A 20,451-nucleotide genomic window follows, 5' to 3' on the forward strand; every position below is an offset into this window, starting at 1 on the left:
CAGAAATAAATGGGAAAAAAAAACAAAGGAGACTATACCAAAAATCAGCAAAACTAAAAGCTGATTCTCTGAGAAGATAAATAAAACAGACAAACCATTAGCCAGACTCATCAAGAGAAAAAGGGAGAAGAATCAAAACAACAAAATTAGAAATGAAAAGGGAAAAATCACAACAGACAACACACAATAACAGACAACAAAAGATCATAAGAGACTACTGTCAGCAACTATATGCCAATAAAATGGACAACTTGGAAGAAATGAACAAATTCTTAGAAAGTTATAACCTTCCAAAACTGAACCAGGAAGAAACAGAAAATCTTAAGAGACCCCCATCACGAGCACGGATATAGAAGCTGTAATCAAAAATCTTCCAACAAACAAAAGCCCAGGAACAGATGGCTTCACAGATGAATTCTACCAAAAATTTAGAGAAGAGCTAACACTTATCCTACTCAAACTCTTCCAGAAAATTTCAGGGGAAGGTAAACTCCCAAGCTCATTCTATGAGGCCACCATCATCACCCTAATGTCAAAACCAGACAAAGATGCCACAAAAAAAGAAAATGACAGACCAGTATCACTGATGAACATAGATGCAAAAATCCTCAGCAAAATTCTAGCAAACAGCATCCAACAACACATTAAAAAGATCATACATCATAGCCAAGTGGGCTTTATCCCAGGGATGCAAGGATCCTTCAGTATTTGCAAATCAATCAATGTGATACACCACATTAACAAATTGAAGGATAAAAACCATATGATTATCTCTAGATGCAGAGAAAGCCTTTGACAAAATTCAACACCCATTTATGATAAAAACTCTCCAGAAAGCAGGCATAGAAGGAACATACCTCAACATAATAGAAGCCATATAAGATAAACCCACAGCAAACATTATCCTCAATGGCAAATAATTGAAAGCATTTCCCCTAAAGTCAGGAACAAGACCACTCTCACCACTACTATTCAACATAGTTTTGGAACTTTTAGCCACAGCAGTCAGAGAAGAAAAAGAAAAGGAATCAGATTGGAAAAGAAGAAGTAAAACTCTCACTGTTTGCAGATGACATGATCCTCTACATAGAAAACCCTAAAGGCTACCAGAAAATTACTAGAGCTAATCAATGAATATAGTAAAGTTGCAGGATATAAAATTAATACACAAAAATCCCTTGCATTCCTATACACCAACAATGAGAAAACAGAAATTAAGGAAATAATCATTCACCATTATGATGAAAAGAGTAAAACACTTAGGAATAAATCTACCTAAAGAAACAAAAGACCTATATATAGAAAACTGTGAAACACTAATGAAAGAAATCAAAGATGGCACAAATAATGGAGAAATATACCATGTTCATGGATCGGAAGAATCAATATAGTGAAAATGAGTATACTATCCAGAGCAATCTATAGATTCAATACAATCACTATCAAGCTACCAATGGTATTTTTCACAGAACTAGAGAAAATAATTTCACAATTTGTATGGAAATACAAAAACCCTCAAATAGCCAAAGCAATCTTGAGAAAGAAGAAAGGAACTGGAGGAATCAACCTGCCTGACTTCAGACTATACTACAAAGCTTCAGTCATCAAGACAGTATGGTACTGGCACAAAGACAGAACTATAGATCAATGGAACAAAATAGAAAGCCCAGAGATAAATCCACGCACCTATGGACACCTTATCTTTGACAAAGGAGGCAAGAACAAGAATATGCAGTGGAGAAAAGACAATCTCTTTAACAAGTGGTGCTGGGAAAATTGGTCACCCACCTCTAAAAGAATAAAACTAGAACACTTTCTAACACCATACAAAAAAATAAACTCAAAATGGATTAAAGATCTAAATTTAAGACCAGAAACTATAAAACTGCTAGAGGAAAACATAGGCAAAACACTCTCTGACATAAATCACAGCAAGATCCTCTATGACCCACCTCCCAGAGTAAAGAAAATAAAAGCAAAAATAAACAAATGAGGTCTAATTAAACTTAAAAGCTTCTCCACAACTAAAGAAACTATAAGCAAGGTGAAAAGAGCCTTCAGAGTAGGAGAAAATAATAGCAAATGAAGCAACCGACAAAGAATCTCAAAAATATACAAACAGCTCATGCAGCTCAATACCATAAAAATAAACGACCTAATCAAGAAATCGACCAAAGAACTAAACAGACATTTCTCCAAAGAAGACATACAGATGGCTAACAAACACATGAAAAAATGTTCAACATCACTTATTAGAGAAATGCAAATCAAAACCACAATGAGGTACCATTTCACGCCAGTCAGAATGGCTGCTATCAAAAAGTCTACAAACAATAAATGCTGGAAAGGGTGTGGAGAAAAAGGAACCCTGTTACACTGTTGGTGGGAATGCAAACTAGTGCAACCACTATGGAGAACAGTGTGGAGTTTCCTTAAAAAACTGAAAATAGAACTGCTATTCAGTTCAGTTCAGTCACTCAGTCGTGTCTGACTTTGTGACCCAATGGACTGCAGCACACCAGGCCTCCCTGTCCATCACCAACTCCCAGAGTTTACCCAAACTCATGTCCACTGAATCGGTGATGCCATCCAGCCATCTCATCCTCTGACGTCCCCTTCTCCTCCTGCCTTCAATCTTTCCCAACATCAGGGTCTTTTCAAATGAGTCAGCTCTCCGCATCAGGTGGCCAAAGTATTGGAATTTCCGCTTCAACATTACTCCTTCTAATGAACACTCAGGACTGATCTCCCTTAGGATGGACTGGTTGAATCTCCTTGCAGTCCAAGGGACTCAAGAGTCTTCTCCAGCACCACAGTTTGAAAGCACCAATTCTTCGGCACTCAGCTTTCTTTATAGTCCAACTCTCACATCCATACATGAGTATTGGAAAAACCATAGCCTTGACTAGATGGACCTTTGTTGGCAAAGTATTGTCTCTGCTTTTTAATATGCCGTTGAAAGGTTGTTGCTGAACCACAAAAAGACGCTGGGATTCTTGGCCTCTGGAGGAGAAGAATTCAATCCGGGGCCAGAGACAAGGCCTGATTGCTCAGAGCTTTTGTGCAATAGAGTTTTATTAACATATAAAAGGGATAGAGAAAGCTTCTGACATAGACATCAGAAGGGGACAGAAAGAGTACCCCCTTGCTAATGTTAGCGATGGAGTTATATACTCTCCAATTAGTTATTACAGTGAATCAAAAGAATGTCTGGAGGTTGTAAAGACCTCACTAGACCTATTCCCATAATTTACATTTTAAGATAACAGGATTAGCCAGAAGGTTTTTTCCAGAGACTCTCCTCAAGTAGGATACATTATTGTTACATAATCCTAAGGAATGTAGAGGGGAAAAGAAAGTTTGTCCTTTCTTCCTCCTTGAGAATTCCAGACCCCTCTCTCCTTGGGGACCCCTGGACTTCTTACCAACCTGCCTAGGAAATGACTCTCTCACTGTCTAGGTTGGTCATAACTTTCCTTCCAAGGAGTGTGCCATACGACCCAGCAATCCCACTGCTGAAACACTGAGGAAACAAGAACTGAAAGAGACTCGTGTGCCCAATATTCATCACAGCACTTTTATAATAGCTATGATATGAAAGCAACCTAGATGTCCATCGGCAGATGAATGGATAAGAAAGTTGTGGTACATATACACAATGGAATATTACTCAGCTATTAAAAAGAACACATTTGAATCAGTTCTGATGAGGTGGATGAAACTGAAGCCTATTATACAGAGTGAAGTAAGTCAGAAAGAAAAACACCAATACAATATATTAACACATATATATGGAATTTAGAAAGATGGTAATGATGACCCTATACATGAGACAGCAAAAGAGACACAGATATAAAGAACAGACTTTTGGACTCTGTGAGAGAAGGTGAGGGTGGGATGATTTCAGAGAATAGCATTGAAAGATGTATATTACCATGTGTGAAATAGATGAGCAGTCCAAGTTTGATGCATGAAACAGGGCACTCAAAGCCAGTGCAGTGGGACAACCCAGAGGGATGGGATGGGCAGGGAGGTGGGATGGGGTTTGGGGATGGGGGACACATGTATACCTGTGGCTGATTCATGTCAATGTATGGCAAAAACCACCTCAATATTGTAATTAGTCTCCAATTAAAATAATTTTAAAAAATTTGTAGGCTATATTTAACGGTACTCGGACGTTCATGATGGTTAGATTTGATCTAAAATTGATATTTAGAAGAGAGCTATATGGGTTATAACTTTTTGTCTTCTTTTAAAATTTGTTTTACTTATTTATTTGCATCTTAGTTTGGGGCATGTGGGATCTTTAGTTGCGGCATGTGAGCTCTTAGTTCCGGCATGTGGGATCTAGTTCCCTGACCAGGGATTGAACCTGTGCCCTCTGCGTTGGGAGCAAGGATTCTTAGCTACTGGACCACAAAGGAAGTCCTTTGTCTTTAATTAAGATGGATTTTGGCATAAATTAGCTTTCAGCAATAAAAGAGGTTTAGTATTGAGTACATATTTTGATCCAAGTAAAAATATATGAGAAAAAAATAATTTTTATCTTAGTTTGGGTAGTTGTAACAAAATGCCATAGATGAGATGGCTTATAGTCAGTAAAAACTTATTTCTCATATTTCTGGAGACTGGAAGTCTGAGATCAAATTCCCAGCATTCTTGGGTCCTGGTGAGGGCCTTCTTCCCAGGTTCCAGAAGACTGGCTTCTCACTGTGACCTCTCAGAGTAAGTGAACCAATGGGCTCACTTTTAAAAAGTCCCTAGTCCCATTCTTGAGGGCACCATCCTTATGACCTAATCACCTCCTAAAGGCTGACCTCCTGATGCTGTTACATTTTGGATTGACTTCAACATAAGAATTTTCAGTTCAGTTCAGTCGCTCAGTCATGTTCGACTCTGTGACCCCATGGACTGCAGCATTCCAGGCTTCCCTGTCCATCACCAACCCCTGGAGTTTACTCAAACTCATGTCCATTGTGTTGGTGATGCCATCCAACCATCTCGTCCTCTGTCGCCCCCTTCTCCTCCCACCTTCACTCTTTCCCAGCATCAGGGTCTTTTCAAATGAGTCAGTTCTTCACATCAGGTGGCCCAAAGTATTGGAGTTTCAGCTTCAGCATCGGTCCTTCCAAAGAATATTCAGGACTGATTTCCTTTAGGATGGACTGGTTGGATCTCCTTGCAGTCCAAGGGACTTGGACGAGTCTTCTCCAACACTGCAGTTCAAAAGCATCAATTCCTCAGCACTCAGCTTTCTTTATAGTCCACCTCTCACATCTGTACATGACTAGTGGAAAAACCATTTTAGTGGGACACAATGTTCAGTCCACAGCAAAATTTTCTAAACCCAGGATATATATTGTTTCTCTTGAGTGGTTAATAGGGACTACATAAGAGTTAGCTGTACTTAAATTAAGGGCTTTTTAATTAATGTAGATGAAATATACATTAGAAACTGTAAATATAAGTAGTTTGAAGACTTTAAAACACTAAATCTAACATACTGTTTGTGTGTTGGCTATAATTTCAAACTGTGGAGTCTTGTATGTGAACTAAATTTGTCTTGTTTATGCATTGTGCCTGTTTCACTCTAGGCAGTAAGTATTAAATGAATAAGTGAGAATGTTGAGTGTAGGAATGAGAACACTTAATGTGTCACCCTTGTTAGTTTGAGTATTAATTTCTTGCAACTTTCAGGTTTATATTGCATTTGCTAATTAAGTATCTATGAATGACAACTACCTTATTCTTATTCCTTATAAATGATGCCTGTAATATTAAGTGATTTGAAGATTGAGGTCAAAAATGTTTACTGAAACTTCTTGTCTGTGAATGATTCTGTTAGTCATTAAGATATACATTTTATGAATATTGGGTATAATTCATTGTTGGTAAGTGTTTCAGTAAACTTGGAGTGGATGATCACTTCCGTAAAAAACTAAGGTGCTCGCTAGTAAAGCTGTTGTGCAGCACTGTTCTGGACGTTCTCATAAATAGAATAGAATAAAAAAAGAAAGGAGGAGATCTAAACAGGGGATAGATGGTGCTCATTTGCATATTAGAATGTTAGGTTGTCCATAAATGCCATGAGAGTGGCCCTCTTAGCCTCTTTTGTTTGTCTTTGCATCCCAGGCACTTAAACAGTGCCTGTCATAAAGTTGAAATTCAGTAAATATTTATTCTAGGAATGAATAATGAAGATTCTACACTTCCTTGGATTTTCTAGCTACACTAGTAATTTAAAAGCTCCCAGCATTAACAAGATTTCAGTAAGACTACAGTAAAACTGAAAGACTATGGTTTTTGCCTTGGGATGAATACTCCAGCCCATAGTCCCTGTGTAACATGATACAGTTCCTATAAATATCAGTTTTTTGGGGGTGGGGTGTTATATCTTAATTCACTTGGATTGTGAAAATCCTTTTGCTTCTTTTTAATCTTTATTCATTTTTTTCTTTGCAGTTCTAATTGTGGAGTGGTAAACATATACAGTCAAGATTCTTGTCTCCAAGAAACAAACCCAAAGCCGATAAAAGCGATAATGAACTTGGTTACAGGTGTTACTTCTCTGACCTTCAATCCTACTACAGAAATCTTGGCAATTGCTTCAGAAAACATGAAAGAAGCAGTCAGACTGGTAATGTTTCTTTACCCTTTCAGTTTAGCATTGATGATTTTAAGTTGAAAACATGGAAAGATAATAAGAAAAGAGTTGAATTATTTTAAAAAGAGTAGCCTCTTTTGTTGTAAAAATTGCTAGTATTGTAGCTTTTGGGTGTGATTATAGAAATGATATACAGTAGCCACCAAACTTGTATTATTTCAGTTCTTTTGGGAAAGCTGTGCTGTCCCTTCCTAACATTTCTTAAGGGGTGGTCTTCATTGTCAGAAGTTTCTTTTAGTACATACATGAAGGAATATGTAAGCAAATATTTCATCCCTCTCTAGTTTTCTTAATTTTACCTTTCTAAGACCTGGTGTCATAATAGAGTGGAGGCAGTTCTTAAATTTTGAAAATAAATTGAGCTTGGACATTAATCATGTAAAAAGATTGCAGTTTAAGTAGCTGGATAGTACTTGTGAAGACAGCTCTGTGCCAGGGGTTCCCAGGAACTCCCCCAGGTTTGGTGAGTGCTGAGCATTCAGTCGCTCAGTTGTGTCCAACTCTGCAATCCCGTGGGTTGAAGCCCACCAGACTCCTCTGTCCATTGAATTTGCCAGGCAGACATACTGGAGTGGTTTGCCATTTCCTACTCCAGGGGATCTTCCCAACCCAGGGATCAAACCTGCGTTGCTTGTTTCTCTTGCATTGGAAGGTGGATTCTTTTACCATTGCACCACATGGAATAGAATAGTAAATACAAGGACTCATAGGACTCAGAATATGGTCATACTCATGGCTAAGAATTATTACAGAGAAAAGATACAAAGGATAAGGAAAAGGTATATGGGGTGAAGCCTGGAGGAAACCAGGCACAGGCTTCCAGAAGTCCTCTCTTAAGGCAGATCACAAAGGACATGTTTAATTTCTTGAGCAACAAGTTGTGGCAACATGTGTTAAATGTTTTCTACCAGAGAAGCTCATCATAGACTCAGTGCCCAAGGTTTTTATTGGAGGTTGATCATGTAGGTACCCTCTAACTAGGATGTACCCCGAGTAAAGGTTCCCAGAAGTAAAGTCGAGTGTTCAACACAAACCACATTGGAGACCCCCTGGAGTAGGAAATGACAACCCACTCCAGTATTCTTGACTGGAAAGTTCCATGGACAGAGGATCCTGGTGGGCACAGTCCATGGATTCACATAGAGTTGGACATAACTGAGGCAACTGAGCACAGACTCATGAGCCATCCTTATCATTTAGGAAAAGTGTCTCATCTGTGTAGGGACCTATATGCCAGTCAAGTTCCCAGATAGCATCTCAGGGCCACTTGTAAGCGGACCTTTCTAAGGATAACAGCCTCAGGCCAGTGTTGGCTCTTTTTTTTGCCCAGCATCAGAGTTCAGGTTAAATGTCACTCCACCTCGTGAAGTTTCCTGTGCTTCAGGAAGAACCAGTTTCTTGCTGTAAGCCAGGTATACAGATGCCCAGGTATACGTAGTACCTTGTATAGCAGCATTGTATTGTGATATTTTTATGTGTATACTACCAGATTGTAAATGCTTTACAGAGATTCTTGTTTTTTTTCTTAACTTATACTCAGCAAATAAACCTTGCATACTTCGTCAGCTTTAATAGTGTATAGTTTACAAAGATTTATAAAGAATTTTACAAAAAATTTTGAGCCAAGTGATAGTCCTCAGAGGATTAGCTTACCCAAAGTCAGCGGCTACTAAAGGCCAGTGAACTGTGATGCTAGATTCCGTATTCTTTCTAGCTTTTAGTTTTCTAACTAAATTTTTCAGAGCCCTAGAATGCGTACAGGACTTCAGATGGCAAGTAGGAGCCTAAGCTCTGCCCTGTATTATATAGAGCAGCTTTAGTATTACTTGTGATATATATATCGGCATTCTGCATTAAGATTTTCTTTGAGGGAAGAAAGAGTTCTGCTGGAAAAGTGTGGAAAATATATCATTGGGTTTTATTGCCTCTGTTGAATGAATCATTTGATAAATGAGAGGGTTCTAATTCAAGTCAGCTTTAAAATCCCCACTCCTGTAATAGAAGTGGTAGACTAGCACAAATCAATCTTTTATCATTTTAATGATAGTAAATTGTGTTTACTATCATAGGATCTATTTTTCTTGACATAATATATTCTGCAAAACGCCTTATAGTTCTGTCTAGTTTGCTTCAGTGATTATAGCAGCATTTACGTTTTTTTATTGTAGTAAAATCACATAAGGAATTCATTAGTGTCAGCCACCTCCCATTTTTTAAATGGTAGTCAACTATAATACCAAGCAGCTTCCCTGATGGCTCAGATAGTAAAGAGTCCGCCTGCAATGCAGGAGACCCAGGTTCAATCCCTGGGTCAGGAAAATCCCCTGGAGAAGGGAATGTCTGCACACTCCAGTATTCTTGCCTGGAGAAATTCCATGGACAGAGGAGCCTGGCAGGCTACAATACATGGAGTTGCAGAGTCGGAGATGACTGAGTGACTAACACTTTCTAACACTTTCAAGCATAATGTCTAATGGAAAAAAGCCAGGTATAGCAGCTTCAGAATGCCTCTGTGAAACAGTGTCAGTATTATTAGATGCAGTCTCCCATAATGATCCAAACAGTTCTGATATTCCAGCAGTGAATATAAATCTAAGTCATAGCACCATTAAGAGACTCAGAAGTTAAATTGTTACTACATCTTCAGTCTTGGATGTTGTAGGAGTTGTGGGACTCCTTGGTTATTAAATTAAGGATGAGAGAGCTTTTATTTGTTGAATTTTGATAACTGGACCCTTAAATGTAATACAGAAATTATGTTGGAGATAAAGGGAACTTTATGAATTAAAGAAGTTGGATTTTATGGGACTTCTTATTAGTTCAGTTACACCTTTTAATACAAGGGTCATAAAGAGAGATTAGAGAACAGCTGAGATCTAACCAGGTGGGGGTCATTGGTCTGAGGGATGATGTACTAAATTCAGTGTAATCTCTGGGGAACTTTTTTCTTTTCAATATTTGTTTGTTTGGCTGCACTGGGTCTTAGTTGCAGCCCAGGGGATCTTTGATCTTCATTGTGGCATGCAAGATCTTTTAGTTGTGGCACATGGGATCTAGTTCCCTGTCCAGGGATCGAACCCAGGCCCCCTGTATTGGGAGCAAGGCGTCTTAGCCACTGGGCCACTAGGGACTCTGTAAACTGGGGCTCTTGCAAGTAGATATTTGAGTCTTTTAGGAAGGCATAATAAACCTGTTTTTTGCTCCTTGATATTCAAGTCAGTTGGGGAGTTAAAATTTAAAATTGTTAATAAATTGGTGTTTATCCTCCATCAGAACATGTCAGCTTGTTGTGTGAAGCTCTGGCCACTATGTATGTTTGTGTAGGTTATTTGTTGCACAGGGTACATTTAAAGGGACTCCATTTACATCATAAACTTTGTATTTACTGCAGTATTTCTGATAATTTTGGTAACAGAGTTCTGTTTATTTAGCTAGACAAATACACAAATGGTACAATTGAACTTTAAAAAATTGCTTTGTGTCTTATACTCTAATTGTTGTCAGTGTCTTTGCTTTAATGTGTGAAAGAGCACTTCTCATTAGCCTTTGCACTGATGACAGGCTGTGCAGGCAGAATCTGCTTCCCAGCGAAGGAGAAGAATTGAAAATGGTCTGGAGAGTCACTGTAAACTTTACTTTCTTGACTTAATGGTCAGTAGGCATTTACCAGGGTAGTAGGGCCTAGTGACTGAATGAAACCTGTGTAATAGACAAATGTATCTAACAGTTTTACCTGGTGCTTGTCTGTGAAAGTCCCCTTGATTGGGTGGTTTAAAGTCTGACCTAAAAGTGAAGGATGATAGACTGCCATGATTAATAGCTGAATGAGAATTCTGTGAGTATGAAGGTGCTATGTTTCTTGGAAGAGCTAGAGAATGTGCGAGAGTTGTTAACATCCTAGTCTGCTTAATGCTTAAGATAATGGCTTCCTTGCTTGGATTTTATTTATCCACAAATTGGATGAGAACTTGTCTTGCCTAGCTTGGATTTGGGCCCATTTCCCCCCTGAGCAGACTTTTCTGGAGAAAGAGACCTGGCCTTGAGGTGAGCTTTGGACTGTTTCTCAATCAGAACACATTTTCTTCACTTGAACCAGGTTTTCATGGTTTAGCCTCTCCTTGAGGAGAGATTCTCAATGCCACGTTGTTGAGAAATAAAAGTGAAAGTAGGCAATTGTATGATACTGGAAAATTTGGTATGATTTTGTCTTGGCTTCAGGCTCTTCATAATGTTCTGTTCCTTGTAGTCAGATTTTAGTATTCTTTACTATAGTTATTATGTTAGAACATTAATGGGTTCTACTACTGACTTTTCGGGCTTCCCTGGTAGCTCAGTCAGTAATGAAACTGCCTGCAGTGCAGGAGACCTGGGTTCAATTCCTGGGTCAGGAAGATCCCCTGGAGAAGGAAATGGCAACCCACTTCAGTATTCTTGCCTGGAGAACCCCGTGGACAGAGGAGCCTGGCAAGCTACAGTCCATGGGGTCGCAAGAGTCAGACATGACTTAATGAGTAAACCACCACCGCTGACTTTTCACTTTGTTCATTCACTTGTTTGTTTGATCCTCCTAGGCACCATGCTAGATGCTGCAGTTTATTAATAATGAAGCATCAAGAAAGCACTTTTTTCTCTTCCATCCCTTCCTTCTCAGTTAATAGCATATTGAAAATCAAATTTTAATTTTGGAACACTTTGCTGTATTAAGAGAACTGTACTTGATGTGTGTTACAATCAAAACGAACTTTTGTTCTAGCAAAATGATAGAATGAAGATTAAAATTTAAGATGAGCTCCCAGTTTTAGTTTAAAACCTTTTTATTGTTTCCTGCAGGTCCATCTTCCTTCCTTTACAGTGTTTTCAAACTTCCCAGTTGTTAAAAAGAAGAATATTTCTCTTATTCATACCATGGATTTTTCTCCCAGAAGTGGGTATTTTGCCTTGGGTAATGAAAAGGGGAAGGCCCTAATGTATAGGTAGGTGTTATTATCTTCACATCTAACAAAATGTACATTTTTCTACCATAAAATGTCACTAGCAAAAAATTTACTTGGGGGAGTTTTTGGAGGAGGGGGGTGATGTTGTGTTTTGAAAATGTCAAGTTGAGGCAAAATTGCCCCTTTAATAATACTGCCGCTTTCTTGGTGCCTTACGTTTTTAGACTAGCCTTTGTCAACTTGACAGTGCTCTGTTTATTCCACTAGATTTAAGTGATATTTATCAAAGAGGTATTTATTTCTTTTCCGGCAGCTATAAGCTGTAAATATGGATATTAACTACAAAGATACCAAAAGTTTATTCTCTGTCCAGGTTCTTTTCTGCACTCAGTTTACTTGGTTATAAAGCAAGAACAAATAAAATCTAATTACATTGTTTCTAGAAGATGCTGGTGACAAGGTGACTGTTGGGGAGAGAAACTGACTTAAGTCATAGCCCCCTCTCCTTGCTCCCATGTGCTGGCAATGAGTGTTGTATCGAACCCTGTGTTCATGTTTGTATGCTTCAGGGAAAGCCTGCTTTCAAAGAAACTGAAATCTGGAGTGAAGAAGAGGAGGAGTACAAATTAGTTTTGAGGAGATAGTTGTGAAAAGAGAATGTAGCAAACAATAATATGCTTATAGTTTTACTTACTTTGGAAGAAAATTGGGTGGATGGTGCTAGGAAAATTGATAATTTCATCATTCTCATTACAGGTCATTTTTGGAGTGATTCTTTCAGTTTGGATTTTATAAAAGGGTGCAGATATTTACTGTGCTTTGCAATTCTCTTCCAAAGCTATAATTTATTATAATAACGGATTTTTTCTTTTCTTATGCCCCTAAGCCCATTAGAATTTTCACCAGAGCATTGATCTCTAGTGAGACTGCTTCTAGCATGTGGTTTGCAGTGACAGCATTTCTGCTGGAAGTGGCTGATAGGTATTTCACGGATTCTGCTTTAATGCTTTGGAGCAAGCTGATGGCTTTTATCTAAAATCTGAGGTATTAGCGTTAGGATCCTTCAGAATATCAACTTGAGGAGTCTTAATGTAGCTGCCTAGTGAGAGTGATTGTGATTACATTTCCACACCTAAAGTCTTCCTAAGTGCCATGCTGTGATCTGATTGACAATACCCAGGGTAATCAAAAATTGTTTTGATGATTTGTCTTTTACTTTTTTCAGGTTGCATCATTACTCAGACTTTTAAAAAGATTATTCAAAGTAAGGAAAGCTTTCATTTTTTTTTTTCCGTTCTATAAAGTTTTAAAGTTATACCCATTGCTGTCAGTTGGCAGAGGGACCATATTAGCTGATCTTTGTTTCTTTGCCTCTGAGTTGCTATATCTTCAGTTAAGGGAGTGGGAAGGACATAGATCAGGAAGTTGGACTTGAATTTCTTCTCCCAAATCACAACAATCTGGCTCTGTTCTTCTGAGGGAAGATTTTTAATATTATGTCCATAATGGTCATCAAAATTATAATTACTGAGTATATAATCTGCAAAGCAGAAGAGACTTAACTGAGAGAGGTAAGTATCTTCATATATAATTATAGCTTGTATAAGCTCAAACCCTTTTATTTTGTATGTTTCTTGAGAGTTTATAAGTGGCTTGCCTTATAGCTGGTGAATAGTTGGCCATTAGTTTTGCTTCCATATGTAATATATGTATTTAGCACATGCATGTATATATACATATACACCATATATATATGGTATACACCATAAAGAAAAAGAAATACATATATATATGGTGTATATATTCTTTTTCTTCCAGTTTTATTGTGATATAATTGGCATACAGCACTGTGTAAGTTTCAGGTGTACTGCATAATGATTTGACATACATATATCATGAAATGATTACTACAATAACTTTAATGAGCATCCATCATCTCATATAGATACGAAATGAAAGAAATAGATAAAAACTCCTTTCTTAGTGGTGAGAAGTCCTAGGATTTTCTCTCTTAACAACTTTCGTATATAATGTATGGCAGTGTTTGTTGTATTTATCATATTGTGTATCACATCACTGGTACATATTTATGACTCCAAATTTGTACTTTTTGACTGCAAGATACAAGGTTTTTGCCTTCCTCCAATTGCTGCTTGATATTTAAAACAATAGGACATTATTTTCTTCCCATGGCTTGATTTTCACCTGAGATATGGTAGTCATTCAGACGTTGAACTTTGCAGTTGACCTGTTCATCACAGTTGAGTAACTTGATCTTCTCTGAGATTCATAAATGTTGACGAGAAACTCTGGAAGTGCATATAGACTTAATTAGGGGAAAGAGAATTTGGAGAACACTAACCAGGAGGAGAAAACAGTCCAGTTATCTCGCCTCTTCAAACAGCACTGCCAGTGCATGTTGTTCGTTGATGACCAGTGGCTATAAATCAAGTATATAATTTCTTCTGTTCTTTCCTCAGACCCAGTTGAGCCACAAGAAAAACCCATCGTGAAATCTCAGAGACTTTCCAGAATGTGTGATAATATATAGATAATGATATATTGAGTCAGATGTGCTTTTTTTAAGTTACTAGGAATGTTTTAATAAACTCACAGTAACTTTTGTTTGAAACTAAGTGTATCTGGTTCTTCCTTCTATACCTACCTACACACACGCGCGTGCTAATTTGGGTGCATTTCTTTTAAGACTAAACCTGAGACATTGAACACACCTGTCTGTAGCCAAAAATAACATAGGTAGATAGTCTTGTATTTCACAGTTAACCCTGATTAGTATTTCTCCCTTCCCAGGATCAGTCACTTCAGTTCAGTCACTCAGTCCGACTCTTTGTGACCCCATGGACTGCAGCATGCCAGCCTTCCCTGCCCTTTACCAACTCCTGTAGCTTGCTCAAACTCATGTCTATTGAGTTGGTGATGCAATCCAACCATCTCATCCTCTGTTGTCCCCTTCTCCTCCTGCCTTCAGTCTTTCCCAGCATCAGGGTCTTTTCCAGTGAGTCAGTTCTTCGCATCAGGTGGCCAAAGTATTGGAGTTTCAGCTTCAGCATCAGTCCTTCCAATGATTTCCGTTAGGATTGACTGGTTAGATCTCCTTGCAGTTCAAGGGACTCAAGAGTCTTCTCCAACACCACAGTTCAAAAACATCAATTATTTGCCACTCAGCTTTCTTTCTTTATAGTCCAACTCTAACATCCATGCATGACTACTGGAAAAACCATAGCTTTGACTAGACGGATCTTTCTCGGCAAAGTAGATCAGAAACAGTTAAAGTAGATTAGGACTCAAAAGGCAAAAGAGAAAACTTTATTTCACTGCAGCACTTATGAGCACTTCATATTCACAAGGATTGCTGGGCTCTAAATAATATTGGCACTTTAAAAATTTCCATGGGTAACTAATTAAAAATAAAACTGAGCAGACTATGAAGAAAATTTCCACAATCAATTCCACATACACTAGTTAAAATCAAAGCCCATGAAAATGTGCTGCACATCACAAATTGTGCAGTTTAGTTCAGTCGCTCAGTCGTGTCTGACTCTGCGACCCCATGAATCGCAGCACACCAGGCCTCCCTATCCATCACCAGCTCCCAGAATCTACCCAAACCCATGTCCATCAACTCGGTGATGCCATCCAACCGTGTCACCCTCTGTCGTCCCCTTCTCCTCCTGCCCCCAATCCTTCCCAGCATTAGGGTCTTTTCCAGTGAGTCAACTCTTCGCATGAGGTGGCCAAAGTATTGGAGTTTCAGCTTCAACATCAGTCCTTCCAATGAACACCCAGGACTGCTCTCCTTTAGGATGGACTGGTTGGATCTTCCTGCAGTCCAAGGGACTCTCAAGAGTCTTCTCGAACACCACAGTTCAAAAGCATCAATTCTTCAGCGCTCAGCTTTCTTCACCGTCCAACTCTCACATCCATACATGACCACTGGAAAAACCATAGCCTTGACTAGATGGACGTTTGTTGGCAAAGTAATGTCTCAGCTTTTAAATATGCTATCTAGGTTGGTCATAACCTTCCTTCCAAGGAGTAAGCGTCTTTAAATTTCATGGCTGCAATCACCATCAGCAGTGATTTTGGAGCCCCAAAAAATAAAGTCTGACACTGTTTCCACTGTTTCCCCATCTATTTCCCACAGAGTGATGGGACCAGATGCCATGATCTTAGTTTTCTGAACGTTGAGCTTTAAGCCAACTTTTTCACTCTCCTCTTTCACTTTCCTCAAGAGGCTCTTTAGTTCTTCTTCCCTTTCTGCCATAAGGGTGGTGTCATCTGCATATCTGAGGTTATTGATATTTCTCCCGGCAATCTTGATTCCAGCTTGTGCTTCTTCCAGCCCAGCGTTTCTCATGCTGTACTCTGCATATAAGTTAAATAAGCATGGTGACAATATACAGCCTTGACGTACTCCTTTTCCTATTTGGAACCAGTCTGTTGTTCCATGTCCAGTTCTAACTGTTTCTTCCTGACCTGCATACAGGTTTTTCAAGAGACAAGTCAGATGGTCTGGTATTCCCATCTCTTTCAGAATTTTCCACAATTTATTGTGATCCACCCAGTCAAAGGCTTTCGCATAGTCAGTGAATCAGAAATAGATGTTTTTCTGGAACTCTCTTGCTTTTTCGATGATCCAGCAGATGTTGACAATTTGATCTCTGGTTCCTCTGCCTTCTCTAAAACCAGCTTGAACATCTGGAAGTTCACGGTTCACATATTGCTGAAGCCTGGCTTAGAGAATTTTGAGCATTACTTTACTAGCATGTGAGATGAGTGCAATTGTGCGGTAGTTTGAGCATTCTTTGGCATTACTTTTCTTTGGGATTGGGATGAAAACTGACCTTTTCCAGTCCTGTGGCCACTGCTGAGTTTTCAGATTTGCTGGCATATCAAGTGCAGCACTTTCACAGCATCATCTTTCAGGATTTGAAATAGCTCAACTGGAATCCCATCACCTCCACTAGCTTTGTTCGTAGTGATGCTTTCTAAGGCCCACTTGACTTCACATTCCAGGATGTCTGGCTCTAGGTGAGTGATCACACCATCGTGATTATCTGGGTCGTGAAGATCTTTTTTTGTACAGTTCTTCTGTGTATTCTTGCCACAAATTGTTAGAGATGTGCAAATGAGAACCACAATGAGGGAACACTCTGCACCTGTTTGAAAGGCCATCCTCAGTGTACAAAGGTAAATGGGAGAGAAGACATGGAGGAAAGGAGTGCTTACAGTACTGATGACAGGTAAATGCTAAGAATCACTGTTGAGAGGAGTATGGAACTGCCTTTTTTAAGTAAGACAAACGTTGATTCCAGTCCAGGTCTCTGGAGGACTTAAAACATGTCCTGCTCAGTGTTCCTTCATCGTCAGCACCAACAAGGGAAGAAGGAAGAATAGCAGCTCCTTCTGAAGCCAGCAGACAGCCTCGGTGAGGGACCCGTCAAGTTTCTTCCTTGTCAGGTGGTTAAGGCTCCCCCCTCATGGCGAAGGGCTCTTTAATTCTAAATTCATTTTACACAGAGAAGAGGAAAGTATCAGACATAAACTATAAACTAGGGTCAGACCAACCAACAGGTAGGCTGGGGGTGCTCTGCAATGAGGGCTCTGTACATGGTTCCTGGGTGCTGAGCCCTGTGGGGTACCTGCCCAGGTGAGCCCCATACCCTTGGAGGAGCCTGCCCACCAGAACCCTGTGCTAGGAGGGTCATGTGAACGAGTGCCCTCTCTGTGCAGCAGGCACAGAGTAGCTTAGTGACTCCCCTATGGGCAGCGCTGGGATAAGATGAGAACCAGGACCTGCAGTGGGGCCCCTTAACCCACCCTGGGCCCATCCAGAGTGAAGAGGTCAGTAGGTGGGTGCTGGCCACTGTGCTGTGTGTGGGAGGCCCCACAGGAACCTATTGTTTCTTACACCTGTTACTATGGAGGCCTCCCCAGGACAGAGCAGACAGCCTGCCCTGGGTGGTGAGAGCTCCTGGTGACCCTGCAGGCGACATGAGAGGGAAGGACCAGGCCGGAGGGGAGTGAGCGCCCAGGCAGAGCCATGGGGCTCGGGGCCTGAGGGGGCTTTTCTGGTCTGAGCTGGGAGTGGACAAGCAGGTGGTGAGTGTGATCAGGAAAGCGGCCCTGGTGATATGAGACTGAATCCACTTCAGAGTGACAAGCATTCCGGATGATCCCAGAGACAGGACTGTGAGACAAGTGTCCTGGTAAAAGAAAATGAGTGAATCCCCCTAAGAGGAGGCTCTGTGAGATGGCCCTGGGAGGGGGTAAAGGGAACAGATGTGAGCCTGCTGTGAATGGGCAGTCACCCTGGGCAGGCGGCGGACACAGACCCCACTCCATGGCTGCACGTCTGTCCTGGATGGGTTCCTTAGCTTCTCGGAGCTTAAGCCTCTCAACCTGCCTGTGGGGTGCTGGTAGCACTCACTGACTAGTCATTTGCTCAGAACAGGGCAAAAAGGGGTCTCAAGGAAATTCCACAGAACACCATCAATATGGGACTCGTGGCCCCTGTTTCCTGCAGGTCTGTCTTCAGAATCCGGAGAGCAAATGCGAGCAGACTTGTAGCAGGGCCTGGGATGGGCTCAGTTTTGGTGGTTGGTGGAGTGACTGCTCTCATCCCCAGGCCCTGCCAGCATTAGCCCTTCAGGCTCTGGATTGGGGAGCCCATAGGGTGTGGGTCCAGCTGTGTCCACCAGGGAGGCCTGGAGGACTCAGCAAGGAAGCGCAACTGTGGCCATCACCTGTGCAGAAGCTTCCGAGTCAGGGTCCAGTGGGAACTCTTGTCCTGCACGTGGGTTTCAAGTCCACAGCACACATCAGCTTTGAGCAGCTCTGTTTCTAGATGCAAAGCAGAGTTGTAATATCTACTATGTACACTGTCCATAAAAAGGTACTTCTGATCTGGCTCTAGGTACTGCCTCTGGGTCTCTCCTGACTGGACGCCCAGAAGCCAATGTTACTGAGTCATGACTGTAAGGTCATGGGGGGATGAGAGCATACAGTCCAGGCCCTTGAGGGGCTGTGCTGTCCACAAAGCCAGTGCTGTAGCTTAAGTGTGCCCTCCACCCACGCTACAGGCAGAGACCACTGTCCCCTTACAGATTGTTACCAAGTTGTATGGACTCTACTTGGGCCCTAGCCTGGCCAAGGCTCTCTGCCCCAACAGGGGAGGTTTCCTTTCTCCATTCAGGTTCAAGTAGGTGATTATCAAACCAAAGCTGAGACCAACACACCACAGGCTTTATTCAGAGGCCAAAGAATGGAGAAGCAGAAATTAAGTTCACAGATCAGCTTCTCACCCACCTGGAGAGAGGGCTTTAATTCTCTAGAGAAAGACAAAGGAGGAGGAGTGAGGCTAATGCTGGGGAGGCATGTGCACTGGGGGAAGAGAAGGGCTTTTTTCGAGGAAGAGGGGTGCCACAACCTTTTTATCCTTTTTTGGTTCTTCCTGTCTGGTCATGGCCACCAGTAGACATGTCACTTAATATGATAATATAGTAAAATCAACATACAATGAGACTCAAGGTCTGTTGGAGGTCAGATTCATTGCCAGCTTGGTCCCAGCTGGCACCATCTGGTTTTCTTTCTTTGTAGCTTCCTTTCTTCTCTCTGGATCCTTTGACTTAAAGACGTTTATTAAATCCTGCTCAAGGTAGGGGTTGGAGGGTTGTGAGCAAGGACACCCCTATTAAAAGTGGGATCACGGATTTTCAACAAGGGCCTGGAGCAACTCTGACAACACAATGAGAAGGCTGAGAGGGCAGTCAGTCTGACACCTACACTGGGCCTGTGGCCACATGTGGAGGCAGTCAGCAGGGGGTGTGAGGTCAGGGAAGGTTCTCACTGCTTAGAAGGAAGATGTGAACATGAGTCCATATGCAGACTGCCTGCAGACACTGCTACAGAACCCCTGACCTTCCCTGAGGATACTGGGTGGCAGAGGGGGATTCAGGCAACAGGGCAGACAGCTTATTCTGGATGCTCTTGTGGGGATGTGGGGGCACAGCAACAGGGGCTCAGCCTGCAAAACCCCAGAGCCACTCCCAGATCAGCTCTACTGGACGTGAAGGAAAGGATAGGGTCTGTAGGACAACCTCACCTGTGCGAGGGAGAGAGGGTTTAGAGCAGGGCAAGGAGCTGCCCACTACCTGCTGAGATTGCTGGGGCAGCGGTGACAACCAACCACACATGGAGGCTCCAAACAACAGAAGCCAGTCCCCTCTCAGTCCTGAAGACCAGATACCTGAAATCAAGGTATCCCAGCACCGCACTCCCTCCAGAGGCTCCAGCGGAAGGCCCTTCCTGCCTCTTCTGGCTTCTAGGGGCTCCAGGTGTCCCTGGGCTTGTGGCCTCCTCCCTCCCATCTCTCCCTCTGTCTTCACCTGGTGTCTCCTCTGTGTCTGCCTCTCTCCTCTTGTCTCTCTGAAGGACACTGAGATTGATTTAGGGCCACTCTGATCCAGGATGACCTCACCCCCAGATCCGTAACTAATTATACTTGCAAAGACCTACTTACAAATAAGGTTCCATTCTCAGATTCTGGGCTCATGATGGGAACTTAATTTTAGGGGGGCCCACATTCAATCTAGGACAACACTGAGACACCAGCCAAGCTTCTCAGGACAGCAGTCAGATACCAGCCAGGCTCTTTAGGACAGCAGTCAGAGACCAGCCAAGCTCCTCAGGATAGCACCCAGATACCAGCCAAGCTCCATAGGACAGCAGTCAAGCTGGTGACATCCTGTTTTTCTGCAGAGGTGTCTTTGGTTTCTTGTGGGAACTTAAGTTAGGTGGGGGGCCCTGCTATCTGATCTCCTGGTCATT

General features: G+C 41.4%; 1 protein-coding gene across 3 annotated transcripts in view; it reads left to right on the top strand.

Annotated features, from left to right (window-relative positions):
• Window positions 1-14,233, top strand: part of UTP18 (UTP18 small subunit processome component) — a 64,274-nt gene extending 50,041 nt beyond the window's left edge. The window contains exons 11-14 of one of the 3 annotated variants that reach the window (XR_014080413.1): window positions 6,466-6,662; window positions 11,464-11,640; window positions 12,827-12,865; window positions 14,082-14,233. Coding sequence is in view for 1 of the 3 variants with exons in the window: in XM_081583364.1 (XP_081439490.1) it covers window positions 6,466-6,640; window positions 11,498-11,640; window positions 12,827-12,851 (343 nt within the window). In the remaining 2 variants the exon portion in view is untranslated. Of the gene's footprint in view, window positions 1-6,465; window positions 6,663-11,463; window positions 11,641-12,826; window positions 13,173-14,081 lie in introns of all 3 variants that reach the window. The other 2 variants (XR_014080412.1, XM_081583364.1) reach the window with 2 other exon arrangements.
• The last annotated feature ends 6,218 nt before the right edge of the window (window positions 14,234-20,451 follow it).

This window comes from Giraffa tippelskirchi, chromosome 3 (assembly GCF_054371585.1).
Source record: "Giraffa tippelskirchi isolate mGirTip1 chromosome 3, T2T-mGirTip1v1.2.pri, whole genome shotgun sequence".
In the NCBI taxonomy this organism is placed as follows: Eukaryota; Metazoa; Chordata; class Mammalia; order Artiodactyla; family Giraffidae; genus Giraffa; species Giraffa tippelskirchi.